Here is a 27,128-nt window from a genome sequence, read left to right as displayed (position 1 = left end):
CTTGACCTCGTGATCCACCCGCCTCGGCCTCCCAAAGTGCTGGGATTACAGGCTTGAGCCACCGCGCCCGGCTGTTTTTTTTTTTTAATCAGCTTTCTTAGGTTGAAAACACTACACTATTTAATCAGTAAAGAATCAGTTGTTAAATATATTGTTATCACACCTAACTAAACAGGAGACTTACTACATAGTTTATATTAAAAACACATAAAGTCAAACCACATAGCTGTAATTATAAACATGCCAAAAAAATGATCAACCAGGTTAACAGATTTCCTATGACAGCTGTAATGTTTCAGGAAACAGACTTTTTTTCTGGCGTTATCAGCTAGTTTATCACCTCTACGTTTGGTGTCTTCAGGAAATTATTCGCCATGTTATTGAGTAGCTTTGGAACAAATTACTACCTGTATTTTTATTACCATGCTAAGAGAAACTAACTTATCCCAGTTAAAATGGTACTACACCTGTTTCTTTTTTCAACCTCAGCAACAAGTTCATCAGTGGAGAATTGACCTCTTACAACCAGAATCAAGTTTTTTATGACATCTTCAGAACAGTCAACATCAAGTAATCCTCCAATAACCACAGGAAGTCTACTTGGATTCACCTGTGGTTAAAAAAAAGGCAGAAGAATGTCATTATGTTAATAAGAAAAGCAAAGAAGAATTAAAAAAAAAATCTCTTTTAAGCTCAGTTTTTTTTTTTTTTAATGTTCAGTTTTTAAATTCAGTAATGAACTGAGGGTTTAAATTTGCAACTAGATAGAGGAATTTAGCAGGAGGTCCAGCTAAAAACAAGACTTCACGGTTTAATAAGTATTGAAAGCACGTATACTATATTCTCTCTCTACTGGACTGATTAGTTACCCAACCATTGTTCCATATGATAAATAAATCCAAAGAAATTAGTCAAAGACGACTATGCAAAACTGCCTAATAAAAAGGCTCCCATTATAGCAATACTGCCTGTTTTTACAGTTAGAAGGTGAAGTATCTCATATCTGTATTTAAGATGGTTTGAAAACTCTGCTTTGCAGTCTAGGGCTTCTATACAGATACCTCAGGGCCTATCAAGTTAGTAGGACCCTAGGCCACCCAACTTTTTCCACAATATCAGTTCTACTCCTCTATTTTACACACTTGGCATGCATATTTTTTTTCCCTTCCCTGAATCAGCTTGCTAGAAAAGCATGTAGAATTTTAATCCAAGAAAGGATTCTGCTTGGGAAAAAAGTATTAAAAGCAGCTGGGCATGGTAGTATGCACCTGCAGTCCCAGATACTTGGGAGGCTAAGGCAGGAGATTTACTTGAGCCCAGGAGTTTAAAGTTAGAATGGGCTCATTGTGCCACTGTATTCCAGGATGCGAGACAGAGCAAGACCCTGTCTCAAAACAAACAAAACTCATGTTAAAAGCTGCAGACCACTCTTATTGAGCACAGAGTTTCAAAAGGATTTCCAGAATATTAGAAATAAAATCAATAATAAGATTATACTTTTAAATTACCTACACATTACTCACCTTCTGTACATATATCTCTATATACTTTTGAAGATTATTTCTATATAAATAGAGCACCAAATCAAGGACAAAGTCAAATCTATCACACACAAGGATAAGTGGTAGCTGATGTGTTAGCTTTACTCCTGAAAAAAGGCAAACAAAAGGAAGCTTTAATTTTCTCCTTCTTTGAGGTATCAAATCTATGTAAAATACGAGACTCTGTTCTACACTGACAAGAGAGGCTCACACAAACATGGCACTTCTGTAAAAGAAAGAAATGTCCTAATAGTTGAGTGTGTACATCCCAGTTTCACTAAAATTTTACTAAGCAATACTTAGATTCACACAGCAAGATTCCAGGTCTTTCCAGTCTTTCCCATACACCCCCTTTACCAAAAAACAAGAGTAACAAATTAAGATACTTGAGCCAGCAGTGGCTCTCAGATGATATTTATCACACTGGGACTTTCATCAGTAGTAACACTTCAACCATATTTGAAATCAACTTTATAATCACATTGTCAAAAATATGGCATAAATTGCTCACATTTGTTTCAAACTAATGATATTCTATCCCTCCCCAAATCCAATCTATACAATCAGCCTCTAATACTCTATTATAACAAAGCCTACAAGGAGCAGCATAACGGTGATCACATGTGGCCGTAAGAAAAAGGCCAAAAAAAAAAAAAAAACAACCAGCATTTAAAGAAAAGACATCTTTAAATTGCCAACTGCTTTTACCATTACAGATACCAAACTACAATCCTACTTATAGATTGACACAGAAGATGTTATAGACAAGGTAAGTAAAGCTGTACTTGGCATTTACCTGATACATACCCTGTTACATTCCACAGACATAAGGTACAGCACAAAAAACAACAGTTTCCATCAGGAATTCATTTATACACAGTCAAACATTCCTTAATAAATGATTCCTCTAACAGTCTACTAGGGACATAGAATTAGCCAGGTAGAACTCACTAAGAACATTATTTTCAAGGTTAGAATAAAATGGCTCCTGAGACTAGGGGATATTAGTTGTTCAATTATAAGTAACACAAAGACTACTCTATGAAGTGTTCCAAAGAACACCAAAGTAAATCTTAATTTTAATTTAGCCATCCTAAATTAGAAAATAATGTCTGTAAAGCTGCAGATTTTCCACATTAAGGAAGGTTTAAAGCAAGTACTGTTTAACACCATGGAAACTCTGCACTAATAGCTGTTTCGATCATTTCTGGAATCTGTCTGTATCGATGTAAACATTTTAGTATGTCATTTTTTTCCTACTAAAAGAACATCAAAAAAGTATGGATCAACACACTAGTCATCTTACCTACACACATATATTGTGTACTTTATCACTTACAAATAATCTAGTGTTACTCTGTTTTCATGCATAGGTGTTTAAACTTCTGTGGCAAATAACTCCACTTGTGTGAAATACTAACTGTATTCCAAAAGAAAATTTCAGATTTAAAAAGTAGACAAAATCTAGGTTATTTTCTTGATTGCTAAAGTTTGCACCTGATTTTATAGATGGTAGAAATGTTATTAACACTTTAAAAATTTAAAATTTATTAAAGTATTAATATTAATATTAAAGTATTTAAAAATTACTTACTAAATGTTTAATTAACCCCCAGCTATAATGGTTAAAGATTTTAAGATCAAATTTCAAATTATATTAACATAGTCAGAGGTTTTCTTCAACATATATTTGTTCATTTAACAAATATTTATAATACCTAAGTATCAGACTCTGTTCTTAGGTACTGGAGATACAGCAGGGAACAAAGGAAGCAAAGTCCATTCTCTCAAGGCACTTACATTCTAGTGGAAGGAGATGTCTCACAGTGGTGTTATAAAGAAAAGCAAAATGGGGTAGGAACGGGTTCTATTTTACATAGGGCAACCTGAGACATCCTCTCCTACAACACTCAATCAGAAACCCAAAGAAGGTAAAGGAGGTCATGAGAAAATAGTAGTGCAAGGCACAAGCAAACACTCTTGGGCAGGACAGGGTTGGGGGAGTTCCAGGAATAGCAAGCAGGCCAGTGTGGTTGAGGCTAAACCAGGAAGGAAAGAAAGAAAGGTAGAAAATAAGATCAAAGGTAGCAAGGCGCAGATCATGGGTCTGATGAACAGTTACATGCTTTCTACAGAGAGCTTACAGTTTACAATCTTAGGGCATGAGCCAAATGATGCTAATGACACAATGTTATCCTGCTCACAGGGAACCTTAAAGGAGAAGTTATGTTCTACCAATCTCTTTATTCCTGGTGGCGAACACACAATTGGCACTCCAAATAGTCAAGATTAGTGTCAGAGGATTTTTCTTATGACACAGGGTTTACATACAACATCAGTAAATTATCATGTAGGTAGTACCTCTAAAATTAAGTTTAAGAACAGTGATAAGAGGCATTGTAACCATGTACTACAGGTTAACAAAGAATCTAATATGTTCATTCTCAACACTGGCATCAGAGGATGAATGTGATCATTGCATCTCAGTATTGAGCTCCCATCTCAAATTATGTAAATATAAGATGATAAAATCTACCTCTAATCCTGGCTGGCAGTAAATTCCTACAAAAAGTCAGGTACAACTCGAAATCAAAGAGAAATACTTGCCTAACAGAAATCCCATTTAGGCTCACTCCACCTTTTCCCCAAGGCTTATCACTTATCAGTAATAGTTACTGCCTAAACATCTATAGCATACAGGTACTTGGTAAACAAACAGCCTGTGGTTGAAGAAACTGAGGCTGAGGTACATTCATTAACTTGCCTGAGGTAACAGCTAGACACATACTGAATGAACAAGCAATAGCTAAGTAGAAATTGAAACAGGTCTGACTGACTCAAAAGCTCATAATCCACACCCACACCCCTACTATATCAGGCTTGCACCTAATTCACAAGTTGGAGGGGAAATCTTCATCTGATGAGATCCCATGGGCTATAAAAACCTAAGGCAGTATCATCATGGTACCCAGAGGATTCCTTTTTTCTTTGCTAGAGGATTTATTTAAAACTCAAGAATTATTAATTAAATAATAGTTAATTTCATTTGCCTTCCATATATATAACTCAAATATTAAAATCCAAAGCTGAGGAAGTTACATTTAAGCATAAAATCTGAGGGCTCAATAAAAACAAAAAGAAATCATGTAAGAATCTGGTAGTATTAACACAGGAACAGAAAACCAAATACTGCATGTTCCTACTAGTAAGTGGGAGCTAAATGATGAGAACACATGGACACAAAGAGGAACAACACACACTGGGGCCTACTGAAGGGTGGAAGGGGGGAGGAGGGAAATAATCAGGAAAAATAACTAATGGGTGGTAGGTTTAATACCTAGGTGACAAAACAATCTGTACAGCAAATCCCCATGACATAAGTTTACCTACATAACAAACCTGCCCATGCACCCCTGAACTTAAAAGCTTAAAAACAACAACAAAAAAACCCAACACCTCCTGCCCCCCAAAGAATCTAGTAGTATTTGTTTTTTAAAAACGGAAATGGTAATGATACTCAAGTAGGTGAATCAGTAGTATGGCTACACTAGTCAAGCATAGAGTATCAAATCTTTCTCATTTGGAGGGGTTTTTCGACACCAGAAAGTTTTGGTCTAAACATATACTAGCTAGGTTATCCAGAATATTCTTGATGGCCAATACTTTATAAAGCTATACTTTTTTGAAAAGTGTATCTTTTAATCTAACATGTACAGCAATTTTGACTACTCTATTACACTAAAACCCCTAAGGGTTTTGCTATTTAATCTAGAGCCCAGGTAGTAAATTCTTCAAAAGAACTATGTGCCAATGCAACCACGGGCACAAATGATGAGTTTGGGAGCAGAAAAAGCCCACTCTGTACTGTATTATACAATAAACATTTTGGTTTCACTTGTAATTTAAAATTCTTCTAAAACAAAAAATACTTCAGAACTTTCTCTAAAGTCTCAGGAATCATTTTACTTATATATATATATATATATATGTATATATATATATCTCACACGCAAACTAGACAGTGAGAGAGCAGTAATCTAAGTGTTCTATAGTTTTCCTGGTCTTTTACAGATAGCTGTCAACTTTAAAGCTTTATTTCCCTCACAAAGTAACTGATAGTTACAAGAATAACGCTAAAGCTAAGTTCAACATTAAACAAAATTAACTGCCCTTAGGGATCTTCTAGAGTTCAGAATCTCTCAACAATTACTCATCCCTGCAACGCAGGTGGTCCTTACTTCTCTATAACTGACTTCATGTGTCACAAAGCTGAGCTTTTTTTGTTTGATCTTACCTTTAATTTATGAATTACATATGAATAATAATATTTTAGTTTCTAGAGTTGGGCAAACTTGGTGAAAGAGGTAAACCTATATATTTCTTAGACAACAGATCCCTTTGTCTACAATAGAGCCTCCTCAAAATGATATGAAGGGCAAGCTGATGTTAGTATTCAAAAGCCTAAATGATTCTAAAATCACATTGAAAGTATAAATTACTTCTCAAAATTTTTCCGTCCAAAATTAAAATAAAGGAAATTCCTTTGAAATAGTGCTTTTTTTTTCTTCTTCTTCTTCTTTTAAACAGATGGTCATTCTCACTCACCAATTTCCTTCTGTATTTCAAAGGAAACCACAGAGCATTATGTTTGGAAGAAATAATCCAACACAACTTAAAGAATGCTAAGAATTTCACATTTAGGGAAAAAATATTTTTGAACTACAACCAAACCCCTGTAGAACTGCTGATCTGGAATCCAACCGGAAAACACGTTACTCAAAACCACTTACCTTAAGAAAATTCTTGACTCGCTCAGGATCATAGCAGTTGCTTTCTCTACAGATTCTTTCTACTTCTTTGATTTGCCCAGTCTTGCAAGCTGCCTGAATATATTTAAAGTGCACATCTGGGTCCTGACTAAAGTTAACAATGGATCCCAGAAAATAAAAGAGACCTTAAAAGAAACAAGTAATTACAATTAAGCATAGGCACACTTTTGAGAATGACTGAAAAATATTTATGCAATTAAAAAACTGTTACATTGAATACTCCCAAATATAAACTGGTTGCTTAAAAAGCTCAATAAAAATACTAATTATTCCATTGAACAGATCAGTAAAATGGATTTGCACTTTAATCCTAAAGAACAGACAATTCAACCCAATGTTTCCTTTTTTTCTTTTTATTGAGACAGGTCTCTGTTACCCAGGCTGGGGTACAGCGGCATGATCATAGCTCACTGCAGCCTCAAAGTTCTCGGCTCAAGCAATCCTCCCGCCTCAACCTCCTGAGTAGCTAGACAGGTGCATGCCACGATGCTAGGCTAATTTTTAAGAAATTTTGGTAAAGATGGGGTCTTGCTATGTCTTGAGTTTGTGGCCTCAAGCAATCCTCCTGCCTCGGCCTCCCAAAGCACTGGGATTATTAAAGGCATACACCACTGTGCCCTTATATGGAAAATTTTAAATGAAGACACCCAATACCTGGTGTTTTTCAATATGTAGTTGATAGGAAACAAACAAAATAATTTGGGAGGAATTTAGTGCAGTGTTGTTCAGAAGAGCTTTCTGCAATGATGAAAATCTTACCTTTGCCCTCCAATATAAAGCCACTAACCACATGTGGTTATTAAGCACTTGAAATGTGGCTAGAGTGACTGAGTAACTAAATATTAAATTTTATATTTTAATAACTTTAAATGGCAATAGCTACTACATGTGGCTAGTGTGTACTGTACTAAACAGTGTAAATTTAGTGCAGAGTTAACATTTTTGAAACTGGGAAAATTAAGAAAACTAATAGAATTTCTTACCCCTTCTCAATAGAGCACTACTACTAAAAAGAGGAGAGAAAGGTAATTGGGGACCAGAACTTAGTCACCCAACAGTGATTATGTTAGTACCCTGTACAGCAGTGGTTCTCAACGGAAGTGATTCTCCTCACAGGTGACATTTGACAATGTCTGAAGACATTTTTGGTTGTCACAGCTGGAGCTGATGGGCTCAGTTTCTAGCGGGCAGAAACCAGGAATGCTGCTAAATATTCTACTAAATATTCTACAAGTATGGGAACACCTCTCTACAATGATTGTTTAGCCTTAAATATCTACTTACTTCTAAGGTTGAAAAATCTTGCTAAATAGTGACAAACCACAAAATGCCCTTGGCTAGAATCATCTGCCATTATAAGACTCAGACATATAAGCATAAATGTTATTATACCTGATCATTAATACAGATTGAGTATCCCTTATCCAAATGCGTAGGACCAGACATGTTTCAGATTTTTGAACTTTGGAATATTCACATTATGTTTACCTGATCAACATCTCTAATCTGAAAATCCAATTTCTGAAATGCTCCAATGAGCATTTCCTTTGAACTCAAAAAGTTTTGAACTTTGGTGCATTTTGGATTTTCAGATTAGGGACACTCAACCTGTATTTTCATTTTGTACAATTTAAACATCACTACATATTTTTCTCTTAAAATTCTACCTTTAATTCATCTATAAAATATCCAAACAGATGGTCTTGTTCACTGCATATCCTTAGGATCCAATATAAAAGGGCCTTGACAACATTTTTTTTGGTTATTTTTTGTTTGTTTGAGACAAGAGTCTCACTCTGTTGCTAGGCTGGAAAGCAGTGGCGCAATCTTGGCTCACTGCAACCTCCAACTCCCAGGTTCAAGCAATTCTCCTGTCTCAGCCTCCAGAGTAGCTGGGATTATAGGCACACACCACCACACCCAGCTAATTTTTGTATTTTTAGTAGAGACAGGGTTTCATCATGTTGGCCAGGATGGTTTTGATCTCCTGACCTTGTGATCCACCTACCTCGGCCTCCCAAAGTGCTGGGATTTCAGGTGTGAGCCACCACCCCTGGTAACATTTACTGAATAGTAAAACTTAAAAAATTAAAATGTCCCATAGAACCACATTTGTAGAAAGAAAAAATTTCCAATAGCCTGATCATAAGCATACCTCTTCTTGGCTATCTTAAGTACTTTTTACAAACTCAAAAACTCCTAATTACCTTCAAAACTCTTGAAAGATTCAAAAAGTTCAATCAGAGACTGAGTTGACAGTTGTTCATGATATTTAGAAGCCACCTGAACACAGATCTTCAGATTCTGCTGAATATTGGCAGACAGCATGGCTCTGAGACATTCTAGGGAGTCTTCTACCGATAAGGACCCAAAGTAATTCACTAACCACTGCAAGAAAAAATAAATGAATGAATGAATAAATGAAACAATGCTGAAACTTATGGAGGTATGAAATTATCAGTATTTAGTACCACAAACACATTTTCAGTGTACCTATTAATCACAACTAACACCATCTATTAGGTAAGAAACTAAAATACCTCAGGGTTAAGAAGATGGGTGTGAACCACTGCACGTTTTATATCATATAAATCAGTGAAGTGTTCTAATGCACGCTGCAGTAAGCCAGCCTTTTCACACAGCTGAGCACTATGAGCCCAGTCATAATGCATGAACATCTGATTGTCTAGAATAGCATCTGCAACCTGTAAAACCACAAACAAGGTAAGTTTATTGTTCATCCCATTTATATGAGTAATTCAATATCCATATTACATATTAAGGTTTAATAGTGAACTGGTAAAAGAAAGTACAAAAGAATATATAATAGCTAAATTTTCTTGTAAAAGGAGTAGGCATCTCAGTAGCTTTGAGTAACAATCTGAGACGCTCTGCACAATTATTAAAGCAATGTTGGAAACATGCCTAAAAAGCATTAGAACACATACTTGAGGCGCATGCATAAGGTTCATCTCAAGTAACCGCATCTGTAAGGGCCCTTCAGAAGGGCATTTTTCTTCAGCACATCAAGCAAGAATGCGGCACATTGCTGAATTAGATTGTATTCCATAAAGACATCTACAATCTGCAAAAAAAGAGATAAAAGAAAGTGTTTAAAGATAGTATGGAAAGTATGTAGACAAAATTATGCACAAACTCTTTCTTTACCTGAGAATTTTATTTGGACAATATAAACGCTTTAAGAACAAATTTTGTCTTCTAGAGAACATAGTTACTTTGAGTTCTGATAAAAACAACTACACAATATTTCAAGATATTATATAATAACAGAATACAATCAAACGGATAGACCTTTATTTTTATAAACTTTTGAAAAACAATAGTATAAGCAATATGAAGAACTCTGACTCACACTTCCAATATGCATCTCTTCCCTCTCCCCACACTTAGGAGCAACCACTATCCTGTTTTATCACCCCCGTGTATTTTTCATATTTTTAATACATATACATCTCTAAATAAGTTGCTTTGCATGTTTTAAAATTATGTGCAGACGGTTTCAGACTGTCCATTCTTTTGTAACTTGCTTTTTTTTTTTGGCAAGACATTTGAAGTTTATCCATATAGAATGACAAAACTGTAATTTTTACAAACTGTAAGTTTTCTTTTTTTTTTTTTTTGGAGAGAGAGTCTCACTCTGTTGCCCAGGGTGGAGTGCAATGGCACGACCACCGCTCACTGCAGCCTCGACCTCCTAGGCTGAAGCAATCCATCCCTTTCAGCCATCTGAGTAGTTGGGACCACAGGCATGTGCCACTACACCCAGCTGACTTTTATATTTTTTATAGAGACAAGGTCTCACAATGTTGTCCAGACTGGTCTTGAACTCTTGGCCTCAAGCAATCCTCCCAAAGTATTGGGATTACAGGCGTGAATCACCACAGCTGGCCCCCACTCTCCGTTTCAATCAGCTTCTACAAAACTTATTTTAATGCCATTACCTGTGTGATGTCAGCAAGAGGTTCTTCATCTTGAACTAACATTTGAGCAAACTGCTGTCCCTGATCTGGACTGATTCGCATTACATTTCTCAGCAGAAATATCCAATCTGGAGTGTATCCAACCTTAAACAAACAAAGACTTAAATGTTGCTGCTATGCATCAATTTTATAGCATTAAAGACTTTTATTATAAAATCTTGCTAATATAGAACTACTGGTGAAAGCACAAATTCATTTTCAATTTAAGGTGCCCAATTAGACCTTGGTGATGATATATTTGAACAAAGACCTATCAGTTTTTATAACGGGCTTATCCATTTTCTTCTTCTTCTTTTTTTTTTGAGACAGTCTTGCTTTGTCATGGAAGCTGGAGTGCAGAGGTGCAATCTGGGTTCACTGAACCCTCTGCCCCTGGGCTCAAGTGATCCTCCCACCTTCGCCTCCTGAGTAGCTAGGACCACAGGCACACATCACCATGCCTGGCTATTTTTTTTTTTGTATTTTTAATAAAGACATGGTTTCACCATATTGCCCAGGCTGGTGGTCTCAAACTCCTGAGCTCAAGCGATCTGCCGGCCTTGGCCTCCCAAAGTGCTGGGATTACAGGCATAAGCCACCACGCCCAGCCTGGCTTATCCATTTTCAATGAATGAGTATTTCAAAAGTTTGTTCTAACATGTTAAACATGGCCCTGCTTTCTTAAATTCTGATAAGCCATGCAAGAATAATTGTCTTCATTTAACAAGTATGAATTTGATATGAGGGGTAAGAGAATTTTTGTAGATTTTGAAGCAAATGAAAATGAAAGAAAATTCACTATTAAAGTAACCAAGAGTTAATACAGGCTAATTTCTCTGTCAGTTTCAAAGAACTCATGCTGAGAATTTGTTTAACTGAACTCACTTTTTTAGCATATAAAACAATCTTCTGGACTTGACCTGTTTCTGCAAAGCACTGAATGACTTTATTTGGGACATTAGCCCTTAGGTACACACTAAGTGCCAATGTAGGGTCCACAGATTTCACAAGATCACCCAGTTCTTCAGAACATTCCAGCTGTCCAAGGAAAAAAAGATTGTTTAGTGATCCATGAACTGTTTTAGAAATGAGCAATTGACACTATGTCCACTATAACTAGTATGAGAGGTACTTAGTTTTATAGAATGTATTATAAATATTCAGGGGTTGTGGTTGGTAGACTCTTAATCTTGTAGTCACAGCAATGTCTCAGTTGAATTCTCCACAAATCCTACTTAAAGATAAAAAGCCCACTAAGATTGCATTTGGATACATACTATCAACTACCTTGTTAGGAATTTAAGTACTTTAAAGCAGAATCTTGTACTTCTTATACTTCTAACTAAGAAAAATATTCAGGTATCAGACTCACATTACATGGCCCCGATTTTTCAAAAACAAAAAGCAACTTTTAATGTAATGTTATCAAATGAAAATTTGATACTGAGGAAGCCAGATGAGGTTAACCATAAGGACAGTTATTGAACTCAGAGTATAACCTATATATCTCTGAAAGATCCTAAGTTCCATCTTCTTGACTTGGATTTAAGCTTATAGGGCAGGAAGGACACTCTTGGAAGAATTTTTAGGTAGTGGACAAGCAGATACCCTCTTCTGTGTTATTCAATCTGCCTTACTCATTCAGCTGCCCAATTTGGAAATTCTTTTCCTAAGAGTTCTGGTTTACATACTAAAGTTGATTTTCTCCTTTGGAGACTAGCTCTTATAAATGATATTTACTGCTGAAAATAAAAAATTGAACTGAACATGCTAACTAATGAATAGTTGGTTAATGTCTCTTTTATTAATACCAAAAATGGTCCCATATGACTGTTCACAGAAAAGGTTAATGATACAAAGAGCTTTCACCCTGTTACATAGGTCAAATCAATTACCTTGGCTGTTTTCACCTTCCCTTATCTTTTTAAAAAATATTATGTATTTATTTAATAGGGTCTTGCTGTGTTGTCTAGTCTGGTCTTAAATTCCTGGCATCAAGCGATACTTTTGCCTCAGCCTCCTAAAGTAGTGGGATTACAGGTGTTAGCCACCAAACTCAGCCCTGCCTTATCTTAATCAATTAGGATGGACCTCAGATACTTGATAGTATGGCTATTCTTCAGCAGAGACTCCTGTCCAAGCACGCCAAATCTGATGTACTATTCTCCAGTATTTCACAAAATTGTCAAATGCTGGGTCAAGAAACAAGGACTTAGAATTAATAATATAAAAACTGTACTAACATATACTAATGCTGAAAGAATAACAACACTAAATGTTATTCACTATTCAGAGTGCTTTAAACAATACTATTTCAATTCTTTTTTTTTTTTTTTTTTGAGACGGAGTTTCACTCTTGTTACCCAGGCTGGAGTGCAATTGCGCGATCTCGGCTCACCGCAACCTCCGCCTCCTGGGTTCAGGCAATTCTCCTGCCTCAGCCTCCTGAGTAGCTGGGATTACAGGCACGCATCACCATGCCCAGCTAATGTTTTGTATTTTTAGTAGAGACGGGGTTTCACCATGTTGACCAGGATGGTCTCGATCTCTTGACCTCGTGATCCACCCGTCTCGGCCTCCCAAAGTGCTGGGATTACAGGCTTGAGCCACCGCGCCCGGCCTATTTCAATTCTTGACAATGGTAATTCCATACTACAACTTTGAGGAGAAAGGCCTTTTTTTTTCTATGGTGGTATGAAAAGAATTAACACTAATGGACAGTTGAAACTTGTTATCTTACAAACAAATAACATCCTTTGTCTGTTTCTCAGTCACTATTCCACATAAGGAATAAGGTGCTCAGGAAAATGTATTACCATTATATGCTCTGTGTAAAGAGAAATATTGAATAAATACTGAGTGAATATAAAAGGCATGGAGAAGACCTACTGTAAAGAAAGCTAGTTAACATTTAGAATAGGTTCATATTTAAATAAACTTCAAGAAACCAAGTCAAATATTTTTTCCATGTAACACTAACATTCTGTGAAATCACTGGGAGACAGTATCTCACTGCTAATTAGATAGTTGTGCTGCCTTATTAAGATCCAATTTTTTTTTTTTTAAGATTGAGTCTCACTCTATTGCCCAGGCTGGAGTGCAGTGGTGCAATCTCAGCTCACTGCAACCTCCGCCTCTCGGGATCAAGCAGTTCTCCTGCCTCAGCCTCCTGAGTAGCTGGGATTACAGGCACCCACCAGGATGTCCGGCTAATTTTTGTATTTTCAGTAAAGACGAGGTTTCACCATGTTGGCCAGGGAAGTCTCGAACTCCTGACCTTAAGTGTTCCCCCAACCTCGAACCCCAAAGTGCTAGGATTACAGGCATGAGCCACCACGCCCAGCCAGATCCAACATTTTCTATAACATTTTCCTTGTCTACCCAAACACGTTTACCAGCAGCAAATATGGTTAAGTTTGATGATACTTTTGATATTCTACAAGAAAACATGAGACTTGTATGGGTAGAACTACTGTGCATCTGAAGTGTGGAATGTGGTACGTAAGAGTATATTCCTATGTCCAAATGAGTCACATATACTGACAAATACGATGGATACTGAGGTAAGTATCTCACGCTAAGCTTTCCAAAAGCAAAAGGATAGCAATTCACTTCCAGGTTGTTTTAAACACCAACCAAGAATCCTGGACCATTTAAAAACCTAAACAAAAGAAAGATATCTAACCTCGATATCCATTAAATACATACGTATTTTCAAAAGGAAATAAGTGAACCAATCTTATGCAATGTATGTTTTTGTTCTGTTTCTACAAGCAGTAATGGAGACATTTCTGGTGCAGACTAAATGATTTTAACTTACTAACATCATATTTAATGCAATTAAAACAAGATTATGTCAACACAATTTAATGTACCTTATCTTCTTTTAACCATTTCTCCAAAAGCTGTTTTCGCCCTTGCTGAAGTACAGGCCTACAAAGCTCTAATGATTCATATTTGTTGAGCTGTCCCTGGTCCAAAAGGATACCAAAGTACTGAAGTAGAGGAGAAGTTTGACCTGGCTGGGCTGGAACACTCTGGAACCGACGGATAGTGTCTGGAGTACGAAGAATTCCCTTTAAGAAAGAGAAATGTTAAACACTCTTCAAAAGTGATCCAAACATCACACTAATCGCCCTGTAGAGATCAATCTGTTAGGTCAGTCTTAAGGGAATGAGTCTATCTATTCACATCAAGCTATCAAGTTTCAAATCTTCACCACCTGGAGTAAATATTTAGTCACTATCTTTCATACCCCTGGTTCAATGATATAAGATTATCCAGAATAAAAAATATATCAACTTAATTACAATGTCAATGTGTAAGAGAATAATTATAATCATAAAGTAGTTATAGCTAGGTATTATCCTAAGTTCATATTAAGTACAACTTTCATAATATTGGTCAGGAATGCAAGGTGTTAATTTAGTCCACCATAAACTAACATCAAAAGTGATGAGAATTCAGCCTAATTTTGACAGCTCTATTCACCATAAAATTGGACAGGATTTATTTCATGTCCAACTTATCAGTAACTATCATTTACTAAGTCAAACAGTATGACACCTAAATAACTAAACATTATTACATCTATGTAAATAAAAGGCTTGTTAGACCTACATATCCTTCTAACAATAATCTAATAAAAACTAATCAAATCCAGAGAAAATTAACCAAATCTAGAGGCAATGACAAGACATTCTACTAAAGGAAAATGTAACCCAAATGTAACCTAAAAACAGTTTCTCTGTGGAAAGCTGGTTCCTTTTCTAGCAATATAAGAAACAGAATATTAACACTAGATTAATTTTATGACAACTTCATTATCTTAACTCTTTACCTTTGGTGCATTAGCAGCCACCTTTGCTGCCTCTGAGTAATTTCCCTGGGCAAAAAGAGCATTAAATTTCCGGGCAAAAAGTTCTTCAGCACCGGCTAAGTTGTTACGTACAGCCATTCTCAGAGCCAAATCAGGATTTTGTAGAACATTGGTGATGTAAGGAATTATGTTTTCTTCTTCCACACACACTGACAAAACCTGCAATTTAAAGAATAAAATATAGCTGCAGTGTGTTCATTTGGATACAAATTATACCAAATCTGTTTAGAACAAATTAATACTGTATCACAAAGGTAATGAAATTGTTAACAGCTCTTTTATTGCTGCCATTAAAAAATAATAAAGGAAAAAGGGAAGACAAGGAGAAAAAAATTAAGATTCAAAAACAAATGTCATAGGATGCTAGGCCATTATGGGGTTCCTAAAATATGGCCATCCTATAATCTACATAACTTCTTACTTCATTGTCCAAACTAACTGCTTTGACACCATCTATTCATTCTTAACACAGTCAGTATCAAAGATTAAGATTCCTACTTAATTGAGCTCTGAAAGAAACTCCACATTATTTAAAACTTCTTGCCAGGCCTGGTGGCTCATGCCTGTAATCCCAGCACTTTGGGAGGCTGAGGCAGGTGGATCACGAGGTCAGGAGTTCGAGACCAGCCTGACCAACATGGCGAAACCCTGTCTCTACTAAAAAAATACAAAAATTAGCCGGGTATTGTGGCACGTGTCTGTAATCCCAGCTACTCAGGAGACTGAGGCAGGAGAATCGCTTGAACCGGGAGGTGGACGTTGCAGTGAGCCAAGATCGCGCCATTGCACTCCAGTCTGGGCAACAGAGCGAGACTCTGTCTCAAACAAAAAAAAACTTCTTGAGGACTTCCATCTTGATAACATACAGAAGATGACATGGAAGAAGTTATGAAATCTAAATGACCTCTAGGGTTCACTTAGAAGTTATTTAAGGTATACTCTTTTTAATTTTAGGATTTTTCTTCGCAATAATTTTTTCAGTAATTTCCATTAATTACATTTTCATTCCTGGAGACCAAATTATATACTCAATGAAGGGAGGGACCACTGAATCATTAAGCACTTATCATAATGCAAGGAACATGGTAGGTACTTAAAGTTACCAACCCTCAAACCTCCGTAACACTCAATGCCACAGAATACTTTCTGGCTTGCCCCAAAAGCTGAACTACTGTCAAATGCCATAGAGAAAGGGAGTCCTTCTCTACCCATCCATCCCTTTCTCCAGTGCAGAACTAGTTATATGCCCTAGATTATAAACTACTCATATTACCCCTAACAGCATTTCTCAACCTAATATAATTGTATAATTCTCAGTCACTGTTCCACATGAGGAAAGGGGACTTGTCTTTGTTTAATTGTATTACTAACAATATGCAATTAGTGTGGCATAAAACAAATTTGTTGAATAAATGAACATAGGAAATTTCTGTCCCCAAATCAACAAGAATTAAAAAATACTTGAGAACTCAGTGAACCAAATATATAGGTAACAGTCTGCCCTGCCTGTTCTACTCCTTTCAAGGAAAATGAAGAAATTTTACCCTCTAAGATTTTATTTCTGTTGGTCCGACTTCCATCCTCAAGGTTTATTTAAAGGAAGTAATAATTATTTTCTCTATAGTTATTTGCATTCCTGAGCCCCAACCTTAACTCAAATCATACCTCCTATAAAGAATGAAAAAGATGAACAGAAATTCCAGTTCCAACTACATTTTCTAAAGCTTCCTATTGACTGCTGCCTTAGGTTTCCCCAAATATTGAATCCACAGTTTCATCCTTTTCATACTTAAAGATTGTTCTAGCAGACTTCTAGCAACTAATATTTAATAAGATCTACTGCAGGGAACAGAAAAGGTTCCAGTGTCTTCTAAAGTACTCAGTTCTATCAAATTCAGAATTTAAGCCAGATGTTGACTATAACATCACTTTAATTGAATTTGCTTTTTCAATGCATAAAAGCCATATACTCATTCCTTCAGGGGATATGTCAAGTTAGTAGGCGTCAGCAGAAGAGTAGAAGGCCTGTGGTCCTAAGGTTACTGTAAACGTTCATCTCTTTACTCAAGCAGATGGCACATAAAACTTGGGAGGGAAGGGAAAGTAACAATCAACAAGTTCCTAGAATCAGGGTTATGAACACCAAGAATGTATCATGAAATTATTCAAGACTTTAGGTCAAGCATTATCTTAAAACATCAGCACAACAGCAGAAACAAAAAGGGGCCAGGCATGGTGGCTCATGCCTGTAATCGTAGCACTTTGGGAAGCCGAGGTAGGAGGATCACTTGAGCCTAGGAGTTCAAGACCAGCCTGGGCAACACAGTAAGACCCTGTCTCTTTAAAAACAAAAAAACAAAAAAAACAAACATGATTATTAAATTATCACTAATCTAGTTTACCAAAAAAGGCCAATATATTCTTGATTTTACTTTTTTTTTTTTTTTTTGAGACAGAGTCTTGTTCTGTCACCCATGCTGGAGTACAGTGGCACAATCTTGGCTCATTGCAACCTCTGCCTCCCAGGTTCAAGCAATTCTCTTGCCTCAGACTCCCTACTAGCTGGGATTACAGGCATGCATCACCATAGCCAGCTAATTTTTTGTATTTTTAGTAGAGTTGGGGTTTCACCATGTTACCCAGGCTGATCTTGAATTCCTGAGCTCAGGCAATCTGCCCATGTCGGCCTCTCAAAGTGCTAGGATTACAGGTGTGAGCCACCACGCCCGGCCTTATTCTTTCTGTTTTTTTTGGAGACAGAGTCTGGCTCTGTTGCCCAGGCTGGAGTGCAGTGGCGTGATCCTGGCTCACTGCAACCTGCGCCTCCGGGGTTCAAGTGATTTTCCTGCCTCAGTCTCCTGAGGAGTTGGGACTACAGGAGCGTGACACCACGCCCGGCTCACAATGCCCGGCTCATGTTTTTTTTGTATTTTTAGTAGAGACGGGGTTTCATCGTGTTAGCCAGGATGGTCTCGATCTCCTGACCTCATGATCCACCCGCCTCAGTCTCCCAAAGAGCTGGGATTACAGGCGAGAACCACCCTGCCCGGCCCTATTCTTGATTTTTCTAAGAGAGACACTACAACTGAATACCTGAAAGCTACTGAATTTTTAAAACTGTTTTTGTCCCAGACACTGACTGGTGCTAGAAATACAATTTACTAAAGACAATCTCTTTTTCTAATGAAGAATAATGACTGCAATAGCTAAGCAAACAATTTTAGTAAGTATAAGTTTTATGAGGAGAGTACCATAAGTTCTAGGAGTATAAAGCAGAAGCACCTAATCAGGTCTGGAGTTAAGGTGGGGCATGGGAAGGTAGGGATGGACTGACTCCCTTTCCCTAGAGGAACTGTCTCTTCAACTGAATCAAGGAGAAACAAAACCTATCTACTTCCTTTGTTCATTATCTGGAAAAAATGCTAATTTGGAGGAAACAAGTAAAAGCCAAGACCAATAACAGTATTAAGGTTTAAAATTTTTAGCCATTTTTCAGAAAATTAAGATACCTCCTGATAAAATATTCTTATTAATATTAAAATAGGCTGGGCCCAGTAGTTCACGCTGTAATCCCAGCACTTTGGGAGGCCAAGGCGGGCGGATCATGAGGTTAGGAGTTTGAAACTAGCCTGGCCAACATGGTGAAACCCCATCTCTAATAAAAATACAAAAATTAGCCAGGTGTGGTGGTGGGAACCTGTAATCCCAGCTACTTGGTAGGCTGAGGCAGGAGAATTGCTTGAACCCAGGAGGCGGAGGTTGCAGTGAGCTGAGACTGAGCCACTGCACTCCAGCCTGGGTAATGGAGCAAGACTCCATCTGGGGGTGGGGGGGGATTAAAATGACAGAGAAAGAACCAGTTGCTAGATGGTGTAAAGAGGTTTTTCAAAGTTTATAAATTTAGAACAGATAATATTTCCCTACCAAATTGATTAACTTTCCAGGCATCCCACAAGAGGTACTGAAACGTATCACTTTCTAACATGAAATAGTTAGTAATGCTTAATTAAGGAACTAGGAAAAGGGATGTAAATAGAGTTCTTATCCCTGTAGTTGATAATCGCTCTGCCTTGGAGAAAATATAACCCTAAATTGTTTCTTTCCATGGCAAATAACTTCTTTTGACAGTAATGCATATATGCAGTCTGAGATGGCAATATACCAGTTTCTCTCTCTGAGACAGGATTAAAGAGATACTCTGTATTCATATACGTCTCCATTTTTAGGCATATATTATTTTCTTTTTTATCAGCTTACATCAGCTTTGATAATATTTGATACATATTATTTTCTAAAATCCAAAGTTACCATTTACTTTTTGGAAAAAAACTAACAGTAATGTGCTATTTTATTTTCTATTTTATTATTTTTTGGGGAATTTCTCTTTTAAAAAGTACAGGATTGTTCCCAAATGATCAGGTTATTTTATTTTATTTTTATTTTTTATTTTTTTTTGAGATGGAGTTTCGCTCTTGTTACCCAGGCTGGACTGCAATGGCGCAATCTCGGCTCACCGCAACCTCCGTCTCCTGGGTTCAGGCAATTCTCCTGCCTCAGCCTCTCAAGTAGCTGGGACGACAGGCGTGTGCCACCATGCCCAGCTAATTTTTGTATTTTTAGTAGAGACGGGGTTTCACCATGTTGACCAGGATGGTCTCGATCTCTTGACCTCGTGATCCACCCATCTCGGCCTCCCAAAGTGCTGGGAATATTATAGGCGTGAGCCACTGCGCCCGGCCGATTAGGTTATTTTATTTTATTGCTTAAGTTTCAGGGTTTCCTTACCTGTCCCTTTCTGTTTACGCCAATTATTCCAGCTGTGGCTTCATGAGGTGCAGTAACAAAAATTGTTTCTCCACTGATTCTATTCATGTAGATGCAGGTACCAGTCTCAAGATCATAGAGGTGGATATAACCATATTTGGTTATCAAGAATACCACATCATGCTTTTCACTGATCTGTACAAGGAAAATCAACACTTTAGTAAAATAATGAATCTACAAACAGAAAATAAAAACATTCAGCCTAATTCCATTTTAGAGATGGTAAAATTCTAGAACAAGAGGCTTATTTGAAAAATTAAAAGCTAATATTAGTTTCCTTCATTTTTACAGCACATTTAAATATGGATATCCCAAGCTTTCACATTAAACATAAGAATATGAATGAAATTGATAAAAGGAAAGTCAATTCAAAACTCAGGATAGCACAGTTTACATATTACAGGCATACCTCATTTTACTGCACTTTGCATTTCCGATGAATCTTTACAAATGGAAGATTTATGGCAACCTGCATCCAGCAAGCCTACTGGCACTATTTTCCAACAGTATGTGCTCTCTTTAGTGTCTCTGTGTCACGTTTTCATTAATTATTACAGTATTTCAAACCTTTTAATTGTTATATATGTTATGTTGATCTGTGACCAGTGATCTTTGATGTTACTATTGTAATTATTTTAGGGTGCTATGAATCACACCCACATAAGACAGCAAACATAACCAATAAGTATTGTGTGTGTTCTGCATGTTTTCACTCATAGGCGGGTGATGAACAATGAGAACACTTAGGCACAGGGAAGGAACAACACTCACAGGGCTAGGCGGGGAGGTGGAGGGGAGGGGAGGGACAGCAGGGTGGAGTGGATTGGTGGTGAGGAGGATGGGGAGGGATAACACCAGGAGAAATGCCTGATATAGGTGATGGGGGTAGGGGAATGGAGACAGCAAACCATCATGGCATGTATGTACCTATGCAACAATCCTGCAGGATGCAGAATGTGCACATGTACCCCAGAGCCCAAAGTACAAAAAAAAAAAAATTGTGTGTGTTCTGACTGCTCCACCAACCAGCTGTTATCACATTTCTTTCCCTTTTCTCAGGCCTCCCTATTCTCTGAAACACAACAATAATGAAATTAGGCGTATTAATAACCCTACAATTGCCTCTACGCATTCTAGCTCTCACTTTAAATCAAAAGCTAGAAATGATTTTATGTTCACTGAGAAAGACATGTCCAAAGCCAAGATAGGCTGAATGGTGGGCCTTTTGACTTAGCCAAGTTGTGAATACAAAGGAAAAGTTCTTGAAGGAAATTAAAAGTACTACTCCAGTGAACACTCAAATGATAAGAAAACTTAATAGCTTTCTTGCTGCTGCAGAGAAAAGCACAGTAGCTTACACATGTAATCCCAGTCTCATTTTCTCGCATCTAAGAAAATTGCCACAAAGTCAAACTCTAAGTACTTGTCATATTGAGATAATGTTTTGCAGCCAAAGAGAAATAAACTATTATACTTTTGAATTTATGTAACTATCTAAATGAGTAGTTTTTTTCTCTTTTAAAATGTTATAGGCTGGGTGCAGTGGCTCATGCCAGTAATCCTAGCACTCTGGAAAGCCAAGGTGGGCGGATTGCCTGAGCTAGGAGTTCGAAACCAGCCTGGGCAACATGGTAAAACCCCGTCTCCACTTAAATATAAAAGAAATTGGGCCGGGCGCGGTGGCTCAAGCCTGTAATCCCAGCACTGTGGGAGGCCGAGGCAGGTGGATCACGAGGTCAAGAGATCGAGACCATCCTGGTCAACATGGTGAAACCCCGTCTCTACTAAAAATACAAAAAATTAGCTGGGCATGGTGGCGCGTGCCTGTAATCCCAGCTACTCAGGAGGCTGGGGCAGGAGAATTGCCTGAACCCGGGAGGCGGAGGTTGCGGTGAGCCGAGATCGTGCCATTGCACTCCAGCCTGGGTAACAAGAGCGAAACTCCGTCTCAAAAAAAAAAAAAAAAAATATATATATATATATATATATAAAAGAAATTAGTTGGGCATGGCAGCATGCGCCTGCAGTCCCAACTACTTGGGAGACTAAGGCAGAAGAATTGCTTGAACCTGGGAGGTCGAGGTTGCAGTGAGCCAAGATTGTACCATTGCACTCCAGACTGGGTGACAGAGTGAGACTCTGTCTCTTAAAAAAAAAAAGTTACACGTGGCTGGGCGCGGTGGCTCATGCCTGTAATCTCAGCACTTTGGGAGGCTGAGTCAAGTGGATCACTTGAGGTCAGGAGTTCGATTATCAGCCTGACCAATATGGTGAAACCCTGGCTCTACTAAAAATACAAAAAAAAATGATCCAGGTGGGGTGGTGCATTCCTGTAATCGCAGCTACATGGGAAGCTGAGGCACAAGAATCGCTTGAACCTGGGAGGTGGAGGTTGCAGTGAGCTGAGATTGCACCATTGCACTCCAGCCTGGGCGATAGAGCAAGACCCTGTCTCAAATAAAAATGTTATACACTAGCCAGGTGCAGTGGTATGTGTCTGTAGTCCCAGCTACACAGGAGGCTGAAGCAGAAGGATCACTTAGGGCCAGGAGTTTAAGACCAGCCTGGGCTGGCATGGTGACTCATGCCCATAATCCCAGCACTCTGGGAGGCCGAGGTGGGCAGATCATTTGAGGTGAGGAGTTCCAGACCAACCTGACCAACACGGTGAAACCGTATCTCTAATAAAAATACAAAAATTAGCCGGTTATGGTGGCAGGCACCTATAGTCCCAGCTACTCGGGAGGCTGAGGCATGATAATCTCTTGAACCCAGGAGGTAGAGATTGCAGTGAGCCAAGATTGTGCCACTGCACTCCAGACTAGGCAATAGATTTAGTCTCAAAAAAAAGAAAAGAAATGAAAAAGACCAGCCTGGGCAACATAGTGAGACACTGTCTCTAAAAAATTTTTTAAATAGAAGGTGTAGCAACATGTGCCTGTAGTCCTACCTACTCTTAGCTACTCTGGAGGCTGAGGCAAGAGTATGAATTGAGCCCAGGAGCTTAAATTCAAGGCTGCAGTGAGTTATAATCACACCACTGCATTCTAGCCTGGGCAACAGAGGGAGACTCTGTCTCTTAAAAAAAAGAAAAGAAAAGAAAGAAGGGATGGAGGGAGGGAAGAAAGGAAAGAAAAAAAGGAGAGAAAAAAAGAAAGGAAAGGAAGGAAGGAAGAGACAGAGAGAGAGAAAGAGAGATCAAACCAGCTACAACATTCTCTTAAGCCACAGCTTAATCTAGTGCAAGGCCCTAACTCTCCTCAATTCTGTCAAGGCTCAGAGAGGTGAGAAAGCAACAGAAGAAAAATTTAAATGTAGCAGAAGTTGGTTGGTGAGGTTTAAGGAAAGGAATCATCTCTATAACATAAAAGTACATGGTGAAATAGCAAGTACTGATGTAGAAGCTGCAGCAAGTTATACAGAAGATCTAGGTAAGATCATTGAAGGTGGCCACACTAAACGACAGATTTTCAATGTGGAAGAAACAGCCTTCTACGGGAGGAAGATGCCATCTAGGACTTTTACATCTATAGAGATGTCAATGCCTGGCTTTAAAGGACAGGCTGACTCTCTTATTAGGAACTAATGACGTTGGTGACTTTAAGTTGAAGTCAATGCTCATTTGCTATTCCAAAAATCCTAGAACACTCAAGAAATTATGCTAAATCTACTTTGCCTGTGGGATAGAAAGGGAACACCAAAGCCTTGATGACAGCACATCTGTTTACAGCATTGTTTATGAAATACTTTATGCCTACTGTTGAGATCTACTGCTCAGAAAAAAAAGATTCCCTTTAAAATACTGCTGCTCATCAACAATGCACATAGTCACCGAAGAGCTCTGGTGGAGATATACAAGGATATTAATATTGCTTTCATGCCTGCTAACACAATATCCATTCTGAAGCCTACGAATCAAAGAAGTAATTTTGACTTACAAGTCTTCTTATTTAAGAAATATATTTCATAAGACCACAGCTGCCATTGACAGTGATTCATCTAAAAGATCTGGGCAAAGTAAATTTAAGTGAATCTGGAAAGGAGTTACCACAGTAAATTTAAGTAATGGTGAATCTGGAAATGATTCACCATTCTAGATGTCATTAAGAACATTCATGATTCATGGGAAGTCAAAATATCAACATTAAAAGGAGTTTGGAAGAAGCTGATTCCAACCTTCATAGATGATTGAGGGAGGAGTTCAAGACTAAAGTGGAGCAAATAACTGTAGATGTGGTGGAAATAGGAAGAAAACTAGAATTAGAAATGGAGCCTAAAAGTATGATTGAATTACTATAATCTCATAGTAAAGGAGCTGCTTCTTCAGGACGAGCAAAGAAACGTGGTTTCTTGAGATGCAATCTACTCCTGGTGAAGGTGCTGTGAACACTACTGAATGACAACAATAGATTTAGGTTATTAAAGAAACTTAGCTAATAAAGCAGCGGCAGGGTTTGAAAGAACTGACTCCAATTTTGAAAGATCTACTGTGGGTAAAATGCTACCAAACAGCATTACATAGAGAAATATTTTGCAAAACAGTCAATTAATGCAGCAAACTTCTTTGTTGTCTTATTTGAAGAAACTATCAGAGCCACCTCAACCTTCAGCAACCACCACTCTGATTATTCAGCAGCCACTGACATTGAAACAGGACTCTCCACAAGCAAAAAGATTACAACTCACTAAAGGCTCAAATAATCATTAATATTTTTTAGCAATAAAGTATTTTTAAATTACAGTATGTATGCTGTTTTTCTAGACAATGCTATTTCATACTTTACAGTAGACTACCGTATAGGGTAAATATAACTTTTATCTGCACTGGGAAACCAAAGAACTCTTATGACTCACTTTCCTGTGGTATTTACTTTATTGTGGTGGTCTGGAACCAAATCTCATAATATGTTCAAGGTATGTCTGTACATGAAAGGCCAAGGTGTTATTTTACAAAGCTTCACTAATACACTCTATAAGAGTATTCTTTTAAGCATCACTTAAATTATATCTACCGTGAATACTCTTTGGGTTAATTTCTTTTGAGAGGAGAGATTTTTTTAAAAGTCATTTATTTTGCTTGAAATACCTGCATTGCAACAGGAAAATCATTTTGTGCTTCCGGAGGAAAGAAAACATCCACTGCCTTCTTTGGAAAGGGCTGGTTCCCCGTAGGTGGTGTGCCAACTTCAATAATATGTAACTGTTCAAAAGAAAATAAGAATGTATATAAACCTACACATTAGCAGTTGATCAAGGAAGCTTTATTTATAGCCCCAAAAAGGAAACAACCAACATGTTTTGTAAGAGATCAATGTTAAATGGTTTTGGTTACATCCATACCATGGAATACTTGGTAATAAAAAGGAAAAAAACTTTCATGAACATTATGGTGATTGAAAAAAAAGAAGCCAATCTTAAAAGGTCACATACTGTATGATTCCATTTATGTAACATTCCTAAAGTGACAAAATTATAGAGATGGAGAATAAATTAGTGGTTGCCAGCAGCTGGGGATGGTGTGAGAAAGGGGGAGTGGGTGTGACTCTACAGTCATAAGGGAAATCACGGTGGTGATAAAATAGTTATCTGTTCATGACAAAATGGCACAGAATCATACAATTGTACCAACGTCAATTTCCTGGTTTTCTACTGTACTACAGCTGTGTACGATGTAGCCATTGGGAGAAACTGGGTAAGGAACACAGGGGACTATTCTGTACTGTCTTTGCAGCTTCCTATGAATCTGTGTTATTTCAAGATAAATACGTTTTTAAAAATCAGCTGACACTCAGGAGGCTGAGGCAGGACAATCGCTTGATCTGGAAATGGAGGCTGCAGGGAACTGGGATCACACCATTACACTCCAGCCTGGGCGACACAGCGAGACTCCATCTCAAAAAAAGTCAGCTGAATATCTGAAATAATCATACCTCAAATAATCTACCCGAAATAAATAGTATAGAAGGGTAATACATTACCTACAAAGGTATTTTTCTCCTAGCTTTCAATTTTAGTTTAGGATTTCCAAATAGAAATCTAACCTAAGTTGTTAAATTATTCTCTACCTATACATATACACTAAAACAGAAGGAATATATATACCTAATTTGAGTTGTCTTTCTAATCACAAACATCCCACAAACTAGATGAGAGCATTTTGGTTTAAAATATCCAATGCGCACATAAGCCGGGCAAGAGAAAAGTAAACAATCTCAATGAAAAAGTACTATATATTTTTCTTAATCATGTCAGAAACGAACTCAGACAAAAAATAATTCAGTTTCGAAGACAAACACCATATGAATGTTATAGGGACTCATCATTCATCAGGATGACTAGCCATACTGAAAAAATTGATATCTTCCTTCAAAAGCCATGGCAGACAGGATACAGCACCATATATTAAATAACAGGCTCAAGAACCTATAAACAGGTTTTCAGATATGTTTAAAATGACATTGAAACTTTTTTCTAGTAGAACTTTTCAATAAATGTCCTGGCCTTATTTGATTTTCCTTTTTTCTTGTTTTGAGACACAGTTAAATTCTTGTTGCCCAGGCTGGAGTGCAATGTCGCGATCTCAGTTCACTGCAACCTCCACCTCCCAGGTACAAGAGATTCTCCTGTCTCAGCCTCCCAGGTAGCTTGGATTACAGGCATGTGCCACCAAGCCCGGCTAATTTTTTTGTATTTCGTAGAGATGGGGTTTCACCATGTTAGTCAGGTTGGTTGCGAACTCCTGACCTCAGGTGATCCACCTGCCTTGGCCTCCCAAAGTGCTGTGATTACAGGTGTGAGCGACCACACCCAGCCTGGTCTTATGCTTTAAGGATAATATCTAATTTCTAAAACTATGTGTTTTTTTTCTGTTTAAATTCCATCAATTCAGATCTAAATATCAGTGCTTTCTACCTTTGTCACATTAAGGTATTGGTAGCATTATTCCTCAATTCAGGGACTATTGTGAAATTTTAAGCAGAATTGTATCTCCTTGATTATTGTTTCCTCTCTGCTGACGGGCTACAGATGATCATATTTTAAGCAGTCTCTCTCTCAATTTTTTTTTTTTTTTTTT

The 27,128-nt window shown here is 37.6% G+C and overlaps 1 protein-coding gene across 1 annotated transcript in view; it reads right to left on the bottom strand.

The window, feature by feature from the left end:
• Positions 1-27,128, bottom strand: part of CLTC (clathrin heavy chain) — a 78,365-nt gene that overhangs the window by 19,766 nt on the left and 31,471 nt on the right. The window contains 13 exon segments of the mRNA XM_017539812.2: positions 468-610; positions 1,524-1,645; positions 6,328-6,495; positions 8,578-8,758; positions 8,911-9,075; positions 9,319-9,380; positions 9,383-9,455; positions 10,333-10,455; positions 11,236-11,388; positions 14,226-14,426; positions 15,191-15,388; positions 20,015-20,188; positions 25,140-25,253. Of these exon segments, the coding sequence (XP_017395301.1) occupies positions 468-610; positions 1,524-1,645; positions 6,328-6,495; positions 8,578-8,758; positions 8,911-9,075; positions 9,319-9,380; positions 9,383-9,455; positions 10,333-10,455; positions 11,236-11,388; positions 14,226-14,426; positions 15,191-15,388; positions 20,015-20,188; positions 25,140-25,253 (1,877 nt within the window).

This window comes from Cebus imitator, unplaced genomic scaffold (assembly GCF_001604975.1).
Source record: "Cebus imitator isolate Cc_AM_T3 unplaced genomic scaffold, Cebus_imitator-1.0 Scaffold121, whole genome shotgun sequence".
Taxonomy (NCBI): domain Eukaryota; kingdom Metazoa; phylum Chordata; class Mammalia; order Primates; family Cebidae; genus Cebus; species Cebus imitator.
Note: the sequence above shows the minus strand (reverse complement) of the source record. Positions and strands in the feature narration are given on the sequence as shown.